The 16,637-nt window shown below is 45.4% G+C and overlaps 1 protein-coding gene across 1 annotated transcript in view; it reads left to right on the top strand.

Moving 5' to 3' along the window:
- The window catches only part of CPA6 (carboxypeptidase A6), a 134,836-nt gene extending 132,118 nt beyond the window's left edge, over window positions 1-2,718 (top strand). The window contains exon 11 of the mRNA XM_090040115.1: window positions 1,316-2,718. Within this exon, the coding sequence (XP_089896241.1) occupies window positions 1,316-1,503 (188 nt within the window). The 3' untranslated portion in view covers window positions 1,504-2,718. The remainder of the gene's footprint in view (window positions 1-1,315) is intronic.
- Window positions 2,719-16,637: the final 13,919 nt, after the last annotated feature.

Raw genomic sequence — 16,637 nt, 5'->3', positions numbered from 1 at the left:
ATGCCCCCTGGATGAACCACTCGTGACTCAATCCTGTGCCCCACTGGCTGTACAGCTTTTGCCCCTCCCCTAGCTTCAGCCCCAACCCCAACCCCACTCCCTCCCCACCCCGATGCACCAGAAGCCCTCAGCCAGGCTGCCTTGTGGCCCTAGTACTGCCCTGCATTGGGGGGTGGGGGCTAAGCTCCATTAGCCCCACCCTTCCACTGTGTATGCTGTTTGGACAAATGCAACCCAACCACTTAAGCTGCTCCTTCAGACTGTTGGACACCAATGACCCTAGCTGTGGGCTGTTGCAGTTTATCCCCCTAGCCCTGGGAATGTGGGAAGAGTGGGGCATGGCAGGAAATGAGCCAGTCTGACAAGTGAAACTCAACAGCCTCACATCTGCTCATCTGCCCACAGCACAGCATGCTATTCAGAGTGTGAGGTCAGCCAGCACAGGGGCTCCCAGGGGCAGGGGCCATGCATAGGGGGTGCATATGCACCCCCTGAGTGTGGCAGTGGACCCGCTACACCACTGGCAGCATCTGCAGGCATTCCACAATCACCGCTGGCCACCACCAATGCTGCCGGTGGCACCTGTGGATGGTTGCTGACCCTTGGTCGGCGCTCACCACTCACCCCCCACCCCACTGACAGCACCGGCAGCATCTGCGGGAGCTCCCCACTCCCCACTGCCATGCTCCCGCCACCACCATGCCCCCCCCAGCCACCAGGGGCACACGCCATTCATGCCCGAGGGCAAGGGAAGGCAACTGTAGAAGTCCCCACAGTAGCTGATGGCACCAGTTGTCTGCAGGATGCCATGGTGGATTCAGGCCTCTGGATTGGAGGAGGAGAATGCTTACCACCATGCACAGGGACCAGACACTATGGTATCCTTAAAAGGATCTCATGAAACCCCTGGGTTCTGCATTACACCAGTAGAGAATCACTTGGTGTCTGGGAACATATCTTCCTTTAAATCTTATGTGAAAGGAAATACACTATAGGTATTCAGCAAATAGTAATGATGCAGAACAGACACTGGGGTGGAAATGTTTCCTTACGTGACAGACTCTTGAAAAGAAATAAGGAAAATTAGAACATTATTTTTTCTTAAATAAGACTAATAATACTAAGCTACTTCCAGGAGGCACTGAATGCCCATGGATTTCTATGGGACTAGAGGACATTCAGTACACACAAGAGTCAGGCTCTAGGTGTTAAGCATTCACTAAGCTTCTTAACTACAATGTCATGGTAACTGTATACTTAGTTCAGCAGGACAAACATAAGTTATGTTAACCCTATTTTATCTTATCTTCCCCAGATGTGAGCTCTGGTAGTTCTATGGACTGGGCCTACAAAAATGGCATTCCCTATGCATTTGCATTTGAGCTGCGTGATACTGGTCATTTTGGATTTTTACTTCCTGAGGCTCTTATCAAACCAACTTGTACAGAAACCATGCTAGCAGTTAAAAATATCACAATGCATCTGCTGAAGAAATGTCACTGAGTATTACAGCTAGGGTCTGGAATATGTCGTTTTACTTCAAGTGTGTTTTAAATAGACACTGCTGAATCACTGCAGTTCTAAACTAGGTATCACTTTAAATTTGTAGCTACTATTAGAGAATGTGGTACTTATTCTGTGTTGGATGGGTTCTACTCTACAAAAGTCTCAGTAAGTTTGTGTGTCACCTAAATAACTTGTTCACAGCAAAATACTCTGTTCTTATTTATGATATATATTCAAGCCTTGATTCTGTGCCAGTGAATTTAGTAGCAACAGGATCAGATCCTGCTTTCTGTTTTGGGACCAAAATTTTGGCAGGCTCCACTTGCAAGAACATGCATGGCCAAGACTGTGGGGCATAATTTATCTGCCTCTATTCTTATGGTTTCCTTCATAAATAATAACGCCAGCAAGAGCCATGGAGGGACATTTCAGATGGGTATTTGTGGATCCAGGGACATGGTTCATATGTTCACTCACATATGGTCTCCTGACCCATTGTTGCCTTTCTATGTAGTGTCACATGTTCCTAATAATAAAGACTTATGAATGGTAAATGGTTGCTGCTGGACGGACTGCAGGTGGCTATTGATCTAATTTTTTTTGCATATATGTATATACACTCTGGAAACCTTTTATATGGTGCCAGAATTTGAGGTGTGCTTTTCTTTTAATTATTCAGAGACAGCTATTTTAAAATACATAAACACAAGTGGAATAAAGATCAGCATATTACCATTTTTAAATATACCATTTGAAAGATTTGTAAGAATTTTAATGAGGTATGACTGAGAAAGCACCAGTCTTGATCAACTGAAGATCTGGTCCTTAAACTATCACTTCAGTGGTAACTGCAGCTTTTATTTAAGGGTTCTTAAGTAATGCGGGTTCTGTGGCTACATAGCTATTCTTGAAAATCAAGTTTTTTGTGTGTTTTATATGAGTGATAATTGATTCTTAACTGATTGGGAGACAAAAATATGGAACTTTTACAGCTGAAAGTTTTCTATTGAATAAGTATCAGAGTTGAAAAAACAATGCTGAAAGTACAACGTGCATAATGTATAATGGATTTTTTGATATTTCCAGACTATGCTTTTGTACTATGTTATATTTGGAAAAATATTTTTTATTTTAGTATTTTTGTTTTGAGTTTCAATTGATGCCAGAAATTGTTAAATAAAGCACATTTGTTAATAAAATCTTCAAAGTAAAGTATTTCTTCTGTATTGGTCCTCTTTTAGTTCTTTGTAATGACATTCCCTAATCTATCATATTTACTTTAGTCAAACTCCTTGGGATAGGGACCTATCAGTTTTATTTGTCTCTACGTCATCATTGTTACGTATAGTTAAAAAGCAGTATTCTGAAAGTCAAAAAACTGCTAGAAGCCAGAATCTGACATACCCTGAATAGAACCATATTCAGGCAGTAGCTTCCCTTTACCCAGTCCATAGTTTTCATAGCATCAGGATAGCAAACTGTGTGTGTGTGTGTGTGTGTGTGTGTGTGTGTGTGTGTGTCTGTGTGTGAGAGAGAGAGAGAGAGAGAGAGAGAGAGAGAGAGAGAGAGGTGTTTTGTAAATTCCCTTTGAGAATTAGAACTCTCCAATTTCTCAGTTCTAATTCTCTAATTCTAAAGGCAATCTACAAAACACCTTTCACAGATGAGTCTACAAACTTCACTTCATCAACCTACTGGATACAAAAAATCGTGGACTAAATATAGACATTGGATTTATGACACATTATAACCTGCCTAACACCTGACACCCCAGATAACCTCTCTACTATTTCCCAATTATATTATCATCAAATCTACATTCTCCTTTCTCCATCCCTACCCCCACCCCATCTCGCACCCATTGACTGTCTCAATTTGCATTTTCACTGGCTGGCTTTCTCTCATGCCTACTCTATTCCATCCAGGAAGAGCACAGACCAACTACAGGTACTTCCTCAGTCTGATGAAGGGTGTTTGTACCCAAAAGCTTGCAAATAAATTTTCCAACTACAGTAAAAGCTAGGCTATGCAGCACTTTATGAGCCGGCATTCTCTATTAACCTGCGTGTCGACTTGTAAGGGAAAAGCAAAAGTGGAAGTGCCCACTATGGCACTTCCAGTTTCGCCAAGCCCCCATGGCCTGGGACAAAGCAGCCTGCACTGCCGAGCCCTCACAGCCCAGGGCAGAGCAGCTTATGTGGGCCCCCCTCCCTGTTCCTCAGGGCCTGTGGGGTCTGCAGAAGGGGTGGTGATGCCCCGGATGCAGCAGCAGCCTGAACCGGCAAAGAGACCTGTTTGGGCCGCTCAGTTAACCAGTATATTTTATTATCCAGCACCTCCCATTCCCCAGGGGTGCTGGATAAAAAAAGCTTTTACTGTATTTTAGTTGGTCTAATAAAAGATACTGGATTTACCCAAAGAACCTTGTCTTCCTATGTCCTTAGACCAACACAGCTACAACCTATATCTCAGATATAGTATAGTATATGCATATAGGACTATTACTGTATAGGCACTACTATCTAACAAACCACAGATCTACTTTATCACATGTATATCTGGAGGTTAAATTACTATAGATTTGTTTTCTGTCTAGGAGCGACTTTCCTGATTCTGGTTTTCTTTTTCTTTTCATAGTCAGTATAGTTGTAGCATGTTTGGTTTTGTCTGAGATTTTAGATTCAGCTTTCTTCAATTCAATTACTAACATACATAACATATATTATGATAGAGATACACGTTCATCAGCAAGATTAATAATTTGCCCTTTTGCTGCAGATTGGGTTATATTTGAACTTTTTTCCATTAAAAGAATATCTTAGTTATAGCTCTAAAATGTACAGAGAGAGGCAGTTCTGCAGCCTGAATTCAATTTCATTATTATTGGCTCTTGTTTCCTGAAAAGCCTACAGATTAGCTCAGACTTGTTTGATTAAAACAAGTGTCTGTGCTGGTTTAATTAAAATCCAGAGGGCAGAATCACTCTGAACACATCTATCCATTGGTAACCTCTTTTCACCCATGAGCATTCTCACAAGTCTGTTGGGGAAAGAAGTAACAGTCTTTTTCTGTACAGAAATTGTGGATGGTAACAGTAAAGGCACACATTCCACCCAGTTAGTCTTGGTGGTGATTAGCTACTGAATATTCAGGTAACAAGGGCACAGACAAAAGTTACGTTTGTGGTACAATGTGCCCCTTGAAAGCTCTCTACAGCCATGCCCTTACAGAAGTGCATGACTGCAGAGCACTTTAAAAAACCCTGATGATGCAACAAACTGAACCCTCATCAGGTGAGGATTCAGATAAAGGGACTCCTAAGTGGAGCACCTTCATTAACATCTGTCAGCTCACACCCGGAGCAGGGCTCCAATCCCACACCCTTCCTCCTCTCCCTCCCATTCTGAAGGCAACACCAGAGCTGGGAGGTGGGAGAAGCAGGGCTAGGGGAGAGCAGCTACAGACACGCAGCTGCTCCAAACTGGAGCTCAATCTCCCAAATCCCTGGACCCAACAGCAAATGTCTGTTGTGTCAGGGGAAATGCTGTAATTCATGACACTTTCTGTGACATGCCATGAGTTACAGCGGGGAGGTGCACATCTATCAGTGCCCAATATTCAGCTACTAAGGCCATTTGAGGGAGGAAAGAAAGGGCAGAGAGAGAAAGACTGTAAAATTCCCAGTCAGGAAATGGTAACTTTTAGCACAGTATTGTATCTAACCCAAGGAAAGAATAGCATGTAGCTGAGCTACTCAGGAGCAGGGCAAGAATTGGATTGTAATTAAAAGTCAGGATTTGGTTCTTGATCCAAAGAGGAAGTAATCTTTGCCACCACTTCTGCTGAGGGGGTTTACTTCTGTAGTTCACTGAGGAGAAGAGCCATTGGGCTTTGCCTGTTCATAACCAAACTGAATGGGAAAGAGTGTGTATCAATCTGAGAGAAACCCATTGCATATGATAATGCAGAGGGCTACTACATGGAGTAAGGGGCTTCACAGAAAATACAGCAGGTACTTTACATACCTGAATGAGCTATGTGGTGTTAAAATATGATTTGTGGTCCTTTATGCTGTCTCACTCTGCCTAAACAACTCAGCTATATCATATCTGTACAATAGGTGAGCTATTGATTGACAACAAAAATAATTGAATGATTGGAAAATACAAATATTCTTTCTTCTCTGAATAAGTTTTTCAAAATTGTAGATTCACTTGACTAGTTCAGAAAAAAATGCAAATATTTTTACATTTATTTAGGATTTTTTCACCCTTTTCTCACCGTCATATATTTTTAACACACCATTTTATGTGCATTAGACTAAATCCTAAAATCTATATAGAACCACAGAATTGAAAGAAGCCTCAAGGGTCATCTAGTAACCTCTGCACCAGTGTATTGTTCCTGCACTATTCCTAAGCCATCCCAGATAGATACCTATCCAGCATATCTATTTTAAAACAATAAAAGGAGCCCTCACAACTCCCATAGGCAGCTTGTTCCATTCTCCTACTGCTTTTGCAGTTAGGAAACTTTCCTGAGATTCAATCTAAATCTGTTTTGCTGTTATTTAAATACATTGCTGCATATCCTGCCCTCTGTGACAAATGAGAACAATGTTTCTCTATTTTTCATGGTAGCTTACAAACATTTGAAAATTGCTATCATGTGTCCCCTTCATCTCCTTTTCTGCAAATTAAACATTCCTATTTCCTTCAACCTTTTGTAACCTGGGTGCACCCAAGTATGTGCTCCCCACTCCAAATAGAAGGGATGGGGAGCCAGGCAGGAGTGCTGTGAGAGAGATATGCAATACCACTGTTCCCTCTGTTCTCTATAGTCAGGCCAGGAGAAAAATAGTTTAAGTATATACAGGTCTATTAATACACACACACACACACACACACACACACACACACACACACACACACACACACACACACACACACACACACACACCCCCTAGAAAATTATACTACCCACAATTGCCTCGAACCCAGCACAGGTAAGTAACTGATCTGAAACAGGTAAGCACAGGCAAGCCCGAATAACCGACAAGTAAATATAGGTGAACAACAATAAATACTGGCAAACCACAGGAGGTGGTATCAACAAGGGATGCAACAAGACAGGTAAATATATATACACAATATACAACAGTTAAACAACAACTCACATTACAAATAACAAAATATAAAGTGCTACCTACAAAATATGAGGCACCTGCACACCCTTCACTGTATCAGCATCACTGTGAGTACTGGAGACTCCCCTTTGATACTAGAAGCCTTGGCACGGCTCCGAAAAGGAAGGAGCCCCAGTACCTCTCAGCCTCTTGCGGGCTTGCCAGGGACCCTTTCCCCACAGGGCCCTCTGGTAGACCCCCTTCTAGGAGCTGTTTTTGTGGAATCTGCAGGTACAAGGTAACCTCAGGGATAGTGACTATCAATTGATTGAATTCACTATCTGGCAAATGGTGGGTAAACTAACCAGCAGGGCTGAAGTGCTAGCCTTCAGAAAGGCTTCCTCCTGTGAGTAAGGCTGAAGTGCTAGACTTCAGTGTTCTCAGAAAATTAGTGAGGCATTAAAGGTCAAGAGCAATGGTAAAATGGGGGTCCAGGAAGGGTGGTCATTCCTCAAGGGAGCGATCCTATGGGCGCAGAAGGAGACAATCCCATTGCACATAAAAGTAGCCAAAGGGGTCAAGAAGCCCTCTTGGCTGAACAGGGAAGTCCAGGAAAACCTAAGGGCAAAGAAAGAGTTATACAGGCTGTGGAAACGCGGTAGCTACCAAGGAGGAGTATACCTCCCTGGCTTGCACTTACAGGGAATCCGTTAGGAAGCCAAAGCAGGATTAGAACTTACACTGGTAACACAAATTAAGGACAACAAAAAGTCCTTCTTCAGGTAAAAAGAGAGCAAAAGGAAGGTGCATGGTAGCATAGGACCCCTACAGGATGAACTAGGGCAATTGGTGACAGACAGAGGGGACAAAGTTGAGCTCTTCAATGAGTTTTTGTATCTGTATTCCTAGATATGACCAAGACAAATCTCCCAATAGGATCATAGATAGACACAGAAGGGACACCAGGTCATCAACTTTTAGCACAAACTTAGTAAAGGGAAACTTGGAGGGGCTGAATGTGTTCAAATCAGCAGGCCTCGATGAACATCATCCAAGGGTGCTGAAGGAAATGGCCAGTGTCATTGCAGAGCAACTGACACAGCTGTTTGAGCACTCATAGTCAGGTCCCAGAGGACTGGAAAAGGGCTAATGTGGTCCCTATTTTCAAGACATGGAGGAGGGAGGAACCGGGAAACTATAGGCCACTTAGTCTCACCTCCATCCTTGGGAAAACTCTAGAAAAATCTTTAAGGATCACATTTGTGGGAGCCCAGCAAGTGAAATAATTCTGAAAGGAAATCAGCATGGATTCATTGCAGGTAGATCCTGCCTGACTAACCTTGTTTCTTTTTATGACCAGGTCACAAAATGCTTAGATGCAGGAGTCAAAGTAGATGTAATCTACCTAGACTTCAAGAGGCCTTTGATACAGTATCACATTCTGTTCTCATAAATAAACTACAGGCTGTGATGCAGATGATTACACAGTCAGGTAGGTGGCAAATTGACTTAGGGGCCGCACCCAGAGAACAGTGGTGGATGGGTCAATATTGACCTGGAAAGATGTGGGCAATGGAGTCCCACAAGGCTCGGTCCTTAGACCGGTGCTATTCAATGTCTTCATCAGCGACTTGGATGAGGGTGTGGAGAGCACCCTGTCCAAGTTTGCAGATGATACCAAATTATGGGGCAAAGTTAACACACTAGAGAGTAGGGAAAGGATCCAGGTGAATCTGGACAGGTTGGAAAAATGGGCAGAATGAAATAGGATGCAGTTCAGCAAAGAGAAGTGCAAAGCGCTGCACCTGGGCAAAAAGAACCACCAACACACTTACAGGTTGGGGGAGGACCTTCTCAGCAGCACAGCAGCTGGAAGGGATCTTGGAGTCATAGTGGACTCCAAGATGAACATGCATCATCAATGTGAAGAACTGATCAAGAAGGCTAACTGCACTTTATCATGCATTAGCAGATGAACAGGTCCAGGGAGGTGATGCTTCCCCTCTATGTGGCGCTGGTCAGACCGCAGTTGGAGTACTGAGTCCAGTTTTGGGCGCCGCACTTCAAGAGGGATGTGGAGAATCTTGAGGGGGCTCAGAGGAGGGCCACTCGTATAGTCAGAGGACTGCAGGCAAGGCCCTGTGAGGAGAGACTGAGGGACCTAGGTCTCTTCAATCTTTGCAAGAGAAAGCTGAGAAATGACCTTGTGGCTGCCTATAATTCATCAGAGGAGGGCAACAGGGAATAGGAGATGCTCTATTTACTAGGGCACCCCCTGGAATAACTAGGAACAATGGCTACAAATTGATGGACAGCAGATTAGGTTGGACCTTAGAAAGAACTTCTTCACAGTAAAGGTTGCCAGAATCTGGAATGGGCTTCCAAGGGAAGTGGTGCTCTCCCCTACCCTGGGGGTCTTCAAGACGAGACTGGACAAGCACCTAGCTGGGGTCATCTGACCCCAGAGCTCTTTCCTGTCCAGGGCAGGGGGTCGGAATCAATAACCTACTGGGGTTCCTTCTGACCCTAACATCCACGAATCTATCTGCTCTAATTTATTCATGTTGAATATTACCTTGGACTTTTGGCCAAGTACAGACAGTCAAAAAGCCCAAGACTAAATCAATTCAATCTTTGCAGGTTTCTCTAAATTGCCTAGACTGAACTGATAAGCAAATTAACTAATGTTCACTTTTCAAAATGGAAAGGCAGCCAAATCCCTGTCATAGTTCATATCAGTAGCTGGAGGGTGCTAGGTGCATGCCTACCAACCTGCTGGTCACTGTAGAGAGCCAGGAGTTTGGCGATTCCCCCAGCCATGTCCTCACCTCAGCTTCCAGCCACTGAGAAGAGGGTGTGGGAAGAACTCCCTCCCCAACCCTCCTCCCAGCTAGGGTCTCCCCAGCAAGGGGGAAGCCCCCAGTGGGTCATTTATCCCTCTTGCCCAGAGCCAGGCAAGTCCCTTAGACATGCCCCCTCCTCAGCCCTGGGCAGGCTAAGGAGCAGGTGTTGGGGAAACCTGCCCCGCCCCTCACTAAACCACCAGCTGGGTCTCCATGGTGTGGAGGGAAGCCCCCAGTAGGGTGTTTCTCTGCCCCCCTCCCCTCCAGCCACCTGGCAAGTCCCCTAGCTATGCTGAGCAAGTCCCCTAGCTATGCCTCCCCCTTGGCCAGCAGGCTGGCTCAGGAGGGAATGGGAGGAAAAAAATGCCTCTCCCTAGCTCTGGACCCTCTGCCGGGCTGTGCCGTGGGGGAAAACCCATGGTGGGGGTTTCACTCTTGTCACCCATGCTAGAAGCTGGGAGACAGGCCAATCACTTGGCCACACCTCTTCCAGGGCTGGCAGGCTGGCTGAGGGGGGAGCGGACCTCTCTGGGCCCTCAGCTGGGCTGTGCCCAGTGCAAGGGTGAGGGGAAGCCCATAGTGGGGGCTTTACTCCTCCCACCCAACCTGGAAGCCAGGAGCTGAGCTGATCACCCGGCCATGCCCTCTGCTCAGCTGGCAGGCCAGCTCAGGAGGGACTGGCTAGGGAAAAATGGCACCCCCCGCCATCTAGCTCTAGGCCCCTGCAGGGCTGTCTGTGCCTGGTGGGTGGCAGAGGAGGAGGGGTAAGCCCACTGTGGGGGCTTTACTCCCCCTGCCCAAGCCAGGCCAATGTCCTTGGCCAAGGAGGGGGCAGGGCCGAAGGAATTGGCTTGGCTCCTGGCTTCAGGGGTGAAAAAGCCCCTGCTGACAGCTGGGGGCAGGGCCAGCCCTGCTCTGCTGGGGAAGAGAGCACAGCCCAGGACTGCACAGCATCCTGAGATGCTGGTGAACTGAGTTAAATTGAATCAGGATGGGGTCTGGAACAGAATTTCCATAAACTGGTTTGACCTAAATTAGTTAAGTCTAATACTACATCCATCCACATTTATCTTAAACCAGTTTTGGCCATTTTGAAAGCAGTTTAAGTGCGCTGAACTTCTCTTCTGTTACAGGTTTTAACTGGTTTCTAATCACTTAAACCAGTTTGTATGTAACTTCCGTCCTTAGCCTTTAAGTGTCCTAGTAAAATCCATGGTAGTATTCATGGAGTAAGGAATATTTAGTTTGGTAAAAGTTTGTAATATTTGGCCAGACTTACCATCTCTTACATGGTTTGGTTGGAATACACTGTCATTTCCATGCTTTTCTTCTAATACAGCAATCAAAAATATTATGAAAAATGTTTGCCAGACACATCATGATTTACTGTCATTGGCTTTTACAGCTGGAAGCAAGATGTTACCATTTCCATTTAGTTCTTAAATGACAGTAAAACATCTCTGAGACTTGTGGCATTGCTGTGGAAAACAAAGGCAAGGCAACAGGAAGCCAAATAAATAATATATGGACTTTGAAATATAAAACCTACCTAACTTAGTTGTAAATGCTATACAGGGATAAAATAAAAAACACAATTAATAATGAAAATCAGATAAAGAATATTTTGAAATAATATTCACACAAAAAGGTGGTACAGGTGCGTGCCCTGAAGTAACCAGAGCCTGAATCCTCCAAGGAGACACTCTGGCACCTGGCCAGAGCATCTCTACGCCTGCCCCCTTCCCCTGCTGCCCCAGCATGCTCCTCAGTGTGCTGGGGTAAATAGGAGCAGGGCAAGGCTGCAGCAATGACCCAGATCCAGGCACTGTACCCAGTAAGTAGGGACGTGGAGGTGGGAGGACTGTGGAAGTGGGGGTGGATTGTTCGTGAGAAGCGGGGCTACTCAGGCCAGGGTGCCCTGCTCACCCACCATCTGCATAGCACACAGTTCCCCCACAGCAGCAGCAACAGCTGTCAGGCTCTCAGAGCCCACTGCTGCCAGAGCCCTCCTGTGCCATGGCGCAGCCCCAGCCACCTGAGACCCAGCACCACCTGTGCCACATGTCCGCAGGCCTGGCCTGACCCGGCCCAGGGACACGCACGTTTGGGCATGACAGGGCCGCTTCTGCTGTCACCCAGGGTCCCAGCACTGCACTGAGGGAGCACACATCAGGCCAGGCTACAGGGGGGCTCTGCCGCCAGTAGGCCCTGAGCACCTGATGGCTGCAACTGCTGCAGGGGGAGCTATGCACTGTATGGGAGCTGGCCAGATACCCACCCTTCCTGAGCAGTCCCCCCCACACCCACAAACCCCCCACAATCCACCCACAAACCTCGCACCCCCAGGCCTCCCTATAATCCCCCCTATCCCCATACCCAGCCACATACCCCCAACCCTTGCATAAGCCCCATATCCTCCCACATACCTCACCCCCACAAAATCTACACCCACCCACAAACCCTTCCAATCTCCCCACAAACCCTACACATACCCACAAACCCTCCCAATCCCTCCACAAACCCCATGCCAACCCCCCACACCCACTCCCCCCTCAAACCCCACATCCTCCCCACAAATCACACACCCTGCTTGCCCAGCCAGCCAAATGGGATGGGACAGGACCTGCTGGCAGGAACTGTGGGTACAGGGGCAACTGCCACACTGCAGCCCTGCCCAATACCCATGCTGGGACATGTGGTCCTAGCTGGGGGGGGTGGTCCTCAGCCCAAGAACCACTTGGGGGCTGTGATGGGCTGGGGGAAGGGTGAAGGTGGCAGCAGGAGTGTGTGTGAGAGAGAGAAAGTTAGAGGTTGGGCGTGGAGGAGTGCTCTGGGTTGGACAAGCCATCACAGCCAGGGTTAGAGTCCCCCTAAAGCAGCCTGTGCAGGCAGAGGCCAGTTTGGAAGAAAAGGAACTTGCCCAGCCCAGTCCCTGAGTCCCAGTTAAGGGCTTCTCATGAATGGCATGGGGATCGCCGGGGCCTGAACACAGACACAGGGAGCAGAACAGCAAGGGCTGGCACTGCACAGAGCCACAAAGCAGTGGATGGTACAGGACCTCAGGGGACACAGGCAGGGTGTGTAAGTGGTGCCAGAGCATGGACAGGACTAGCTGGTTCAGCACCAACACTCCCATGCAGGGAGAGACTTCGCAGGAGCCCTGCCCATGCCTAGAGCCACTCCACCACCCTTGCCTCCAGCTGGTGCCAGTTCTCCAGCAGAGAGGGATCTGTAGGGGACAGGCAGACATCCAAGTAGAGCAGTGAGCCTATACTCCAGTGAAGCATGGGTGGGAGTGAGCCCACCTGCCACCCATCACCCACCACCAGGCCAAAGCTCTTGACCCAGAAGACCCAGGCAGAGGAGGCTGCTGAGTACAATGCTTGGCAGGCCTCCACCCATGACAGGTCATCTAAGTCCTGGACCACGAGGAGGTGATAAGTTTATCAGGGGTGACCACCAGGATCTGGGGGAATGTTTGTTCACCAGAGCGCCCCAAGGGATGACGAGGTCGAACGGTCACAAACTCCTGCAAGACCGTTTCAGGCTGGACATAAGGAAGAATTTCTTTACTGTCCGAGCCCCCAAGGTCTGGAACAGTCTGCCAGCAGAGGTGGTTCAAGCACCTACATTGAACACCTTCAAGAGTAAATTGGATGCTTATCTTGCTGGGATCCTATGACCCCAGCTGACTTCCTGCCCTTTGGGCAGGGGGCTGGACTCGATGATCTCCTGAGGTCCCTTCCAGCCCTGATGTCTATGAAATCTATGAGTACATCACCAGCATACAATGACAGGATGCGCCAGCTCCTGGAGCATCAACCCTGCCACCTGCCTCCACAGGAGAAAGAAGACGGGCTCCAGCGCCAAGGCATACAGCTGGCCTGACAGCGGGCAGCCTTGACGCACCCCTCTCCTGAAAGGAATGGGCTCCATCAGGGTCCAGTTGAGCTTAACCAAACACTCTGCAGAGGTGTACATCACCTGGAGAGCCCACACAAAGTGGAGTTCGAAGCCAAAGGCCCACAGTGTACCTGTGAGGTATTCGTGATCCACGCCGTCAAATGCCTTCTCCTGATCCAGGTGTAGGAAGACAAAAAAGACAGGCCCTACAGAAGGTCCTGAACCAGGAACAGGTTGTCAAAGATGGAACATCTGGGCACCGTGTACATTTGGTCAGGATGGATCGCATCCATCAGCATGGACAGCAGGTGCAGTGAGATGGCCTTTGCTGCTGCCTTGTAGTCTGTGCAGAAGAAGGACATGGGATGCCAGTTCCTCAAGTTCAAATCCCCCTTCTTCAGCAGAAGGGTCAGCATGGCCCTCCAGCATGACAGAGGGAGTTCCCCAGTTCCCTTAGATTTGGCCCAGACCATGGCAAAGTCTGGGCCGAGGACATCTCAGAAGGGCATGAGCACCCTGACAGACGCTGCTGCTACTGTAGGGCGAGGACGGGGGTGAATGGGAACTGTGGAGTGGGTGGGCAGAGGACCCATGCCTCCCAAGCAATCCTTCAGTTGCTTCAGGGCAGCTTTTTTCCAGCATGTTATTTTTTGATATTGGTATTTCCCAACATCAAATTTAGCGTCGACACTGCAACTATGCAGCCCGGGGAATTTTTTCATTTTTAGCGTGCTTCTTGTGACATATCAACTGCTCTGAAGTGACGCAACAGGCACATGCTCGCTCGTCTGGACACAGCCCCTGTGGTGAACAAGTGAGTCGACCAAAGAAGGACCTTCCCTTGCATTAAAACATCAGGGAATGTGTTCACAGATAGTATATTCAAATGTTAATTGAAAGAATCTTGTCACTTTGCAGCCATGCATAGAACGCATTGTCTATGACAAAGAAAATCCTCCCACTGGAACAAAGACATTAGATGCGCGGCTTATCTTTTATGTCCATCCAGTGCTTTTGAGGTTTAGAGAAGCTCTTCACTACTTTTGACATTATTAAAGAAAGCAATGTACAGAACATATATCATAGTAAATTATTCTAACCTATCTCCAGGTCATTATGAATGGTAACATCAGCTGATAGGTAACATGTTCTGAAAAGATATTACAGTATGAATGTCAATGAGTGTTTTTGCATGCAAACGATTGAAGGTCTGTCTTTCTATTCATCTGTATACAAGTACTTGTTTAATTCAAAATGGTGATTTAATGTTTTTTTTCCTTTAAAAAAATGTAATGAATGAAATCTGATTATAATTTCTGCACAGCACATCAATTTGTATTTGGAGTTATATGCAAAAAAACCCCCCAGTTTGGCCAGGTATCAACTTTGATCCAAACTGCGCTGTATCTAGGTATAGTGCTACAGTTACATGTTAGAAAATATTTCTACATGACACTTTGTTCAGTTTGTCATGGCTTTAAGAAAAAATGGTACTTTCAGACTGAAAAGTTAAAGGATTTGCTTAATTCAAGTGATCAGTTCATTTTTTCCTAGTTTAAAGAAATCTGGCTTAGTTGGATTTGAGTGAAAGGAGGTAAGATTACAAAAACAGTGCAGAATGTTTTTTGTGCTTAACTAACTTAAATAGCTTAGTTTTAAAACATGCAACTTGGTATACGTTTGGTTCTTTATGAAGATTAATTGCTTCATCCAATTTGAAACTATATTTGCTGAGCTAAATATATTTAAAATGGTATGCTATTATTTACTTGAGAGCTAGCCAGGTTTCTAAGGGTTATATCAGTAGAATGCATGCTATTGTGGTAGGAGAATTAGAGTGGTTCTTTGGCCTTGTTACTCAGAAACTGCCGGGGAAGCACAGTGTATATGAACTTTTTGTCTCACAGGGTGCATTTTGCCATATTGTGCTGTATTTTTCTCTTTTTCAAGGAAAGAAAAGAATACTGTCTGTCAGTAGCATCTTAAAGCTGTAATAAATCTTAAGCTTAGATTTCAAATTTAAATCAGGAACTTATTACAATTACTGAATTTACCCAGACAAACATACAACTTACCCACATGCAAACATGATGATGCTTTGGCATCTTGACAGTGCAATATGGAGAGTATGGCCTATACTGTATCTCTTTTGAGAACAAAATAGGTCAAGCCTGCAGCAATATGAGGCCTGCCTGGTCTTTTGACAAACAGAAATATTCTCATAAATATTTATAAAAGATATACAGGGGAGAAAAATAACAACTTGTTTGCATATCATCGTTATGGGCTAACTCCTCAGCTAGCATAAATTGTAATAACTGAGTTGGATTCTTGATAAATGTGTCATTTTTTACCAGAAGTGGAATTGGTCCATTTAGTGTTATATAGCTACACAGCTGTTGAAGAGTCCCTCAAGCAGAAGAGATTCCTAATACATCATCTAATACAGCACACAATTTGTTGAAATTTACCATTTTTTCTTTTTATCCTCTGCCCCGTTATGTGAAGTTACATATATTCCAACTGGTCCAATATTCCAAAGGCCTGAAACTAAACAAGAATATCTCTGTCCTGCTAAGTTGTCTATTGAAGGATACACACTAATGTAAAATAACATTGGTTTATGTCTGATGAAAATCATGTATTTGAATACTTCTGAAAACTAAAAGATTGATATGTGTAGGGGAAAAAAATCCTTTAAAAAAACACCGGAAGGATGAAAGACTCAGTGAGATATTTAGAAAAAAAATACCAAAATGCCACTAAGTACTTAATAATTTCATATTCTGCTTTTTAAAAAGTTTATTAGATAGACACACACACAAAGATTTCCTCAATAGTGAGAACACATGGATTGAAAATGCTAACATATTTGAATTTTATTTTGTTTCAGCATTAAATACATTAAGAGGCAAAGAATAAAAAGTCTAATCAGAATAAGTGAAAAGATCTCAACTAAATAGCAAAGCTAGTAAGAATAAGCAGCGTCATATTTACGGACTGCTAAGAGGGGACACGATTTTAGTGGGAGAAAAGAAAACTTAAGTACCTAGTGAAGAAAAGATGAAAAAGTAAAAATGATAGGGGCTAATTAGGAGAGAGCGGGGTCAGACAGCCTACTGTAAGAGCAAAAAGGGATCTGGTTAAGAAGCCAATTGGAAGATCAAAAGTAAAAACCCAAATGAGCGGACAAACAATAAAAATTCTAGATTTTAAAGTACCACATGAGAGGTTGGGGAAAAAACAGCTGTTTCCTGAAG

This window comes from Crocodylus siamensis, chromosome 3 (genome assembly GCF_052110815.1).
Source record: "Crocodylus siamensis isolate JL-2025a chromosome 3, ASM5211081v1, whole genome shotgun sequence".
Taxonomy (NCBI): Eukaryota; Metazoa; Chordata; order Crocodylia; family Crocodylidae; genus Crocodylus; species Crocodylus siamensis.
This window is presented reverse-complemented; position numbering and strand designations above follow the sequence as displayed.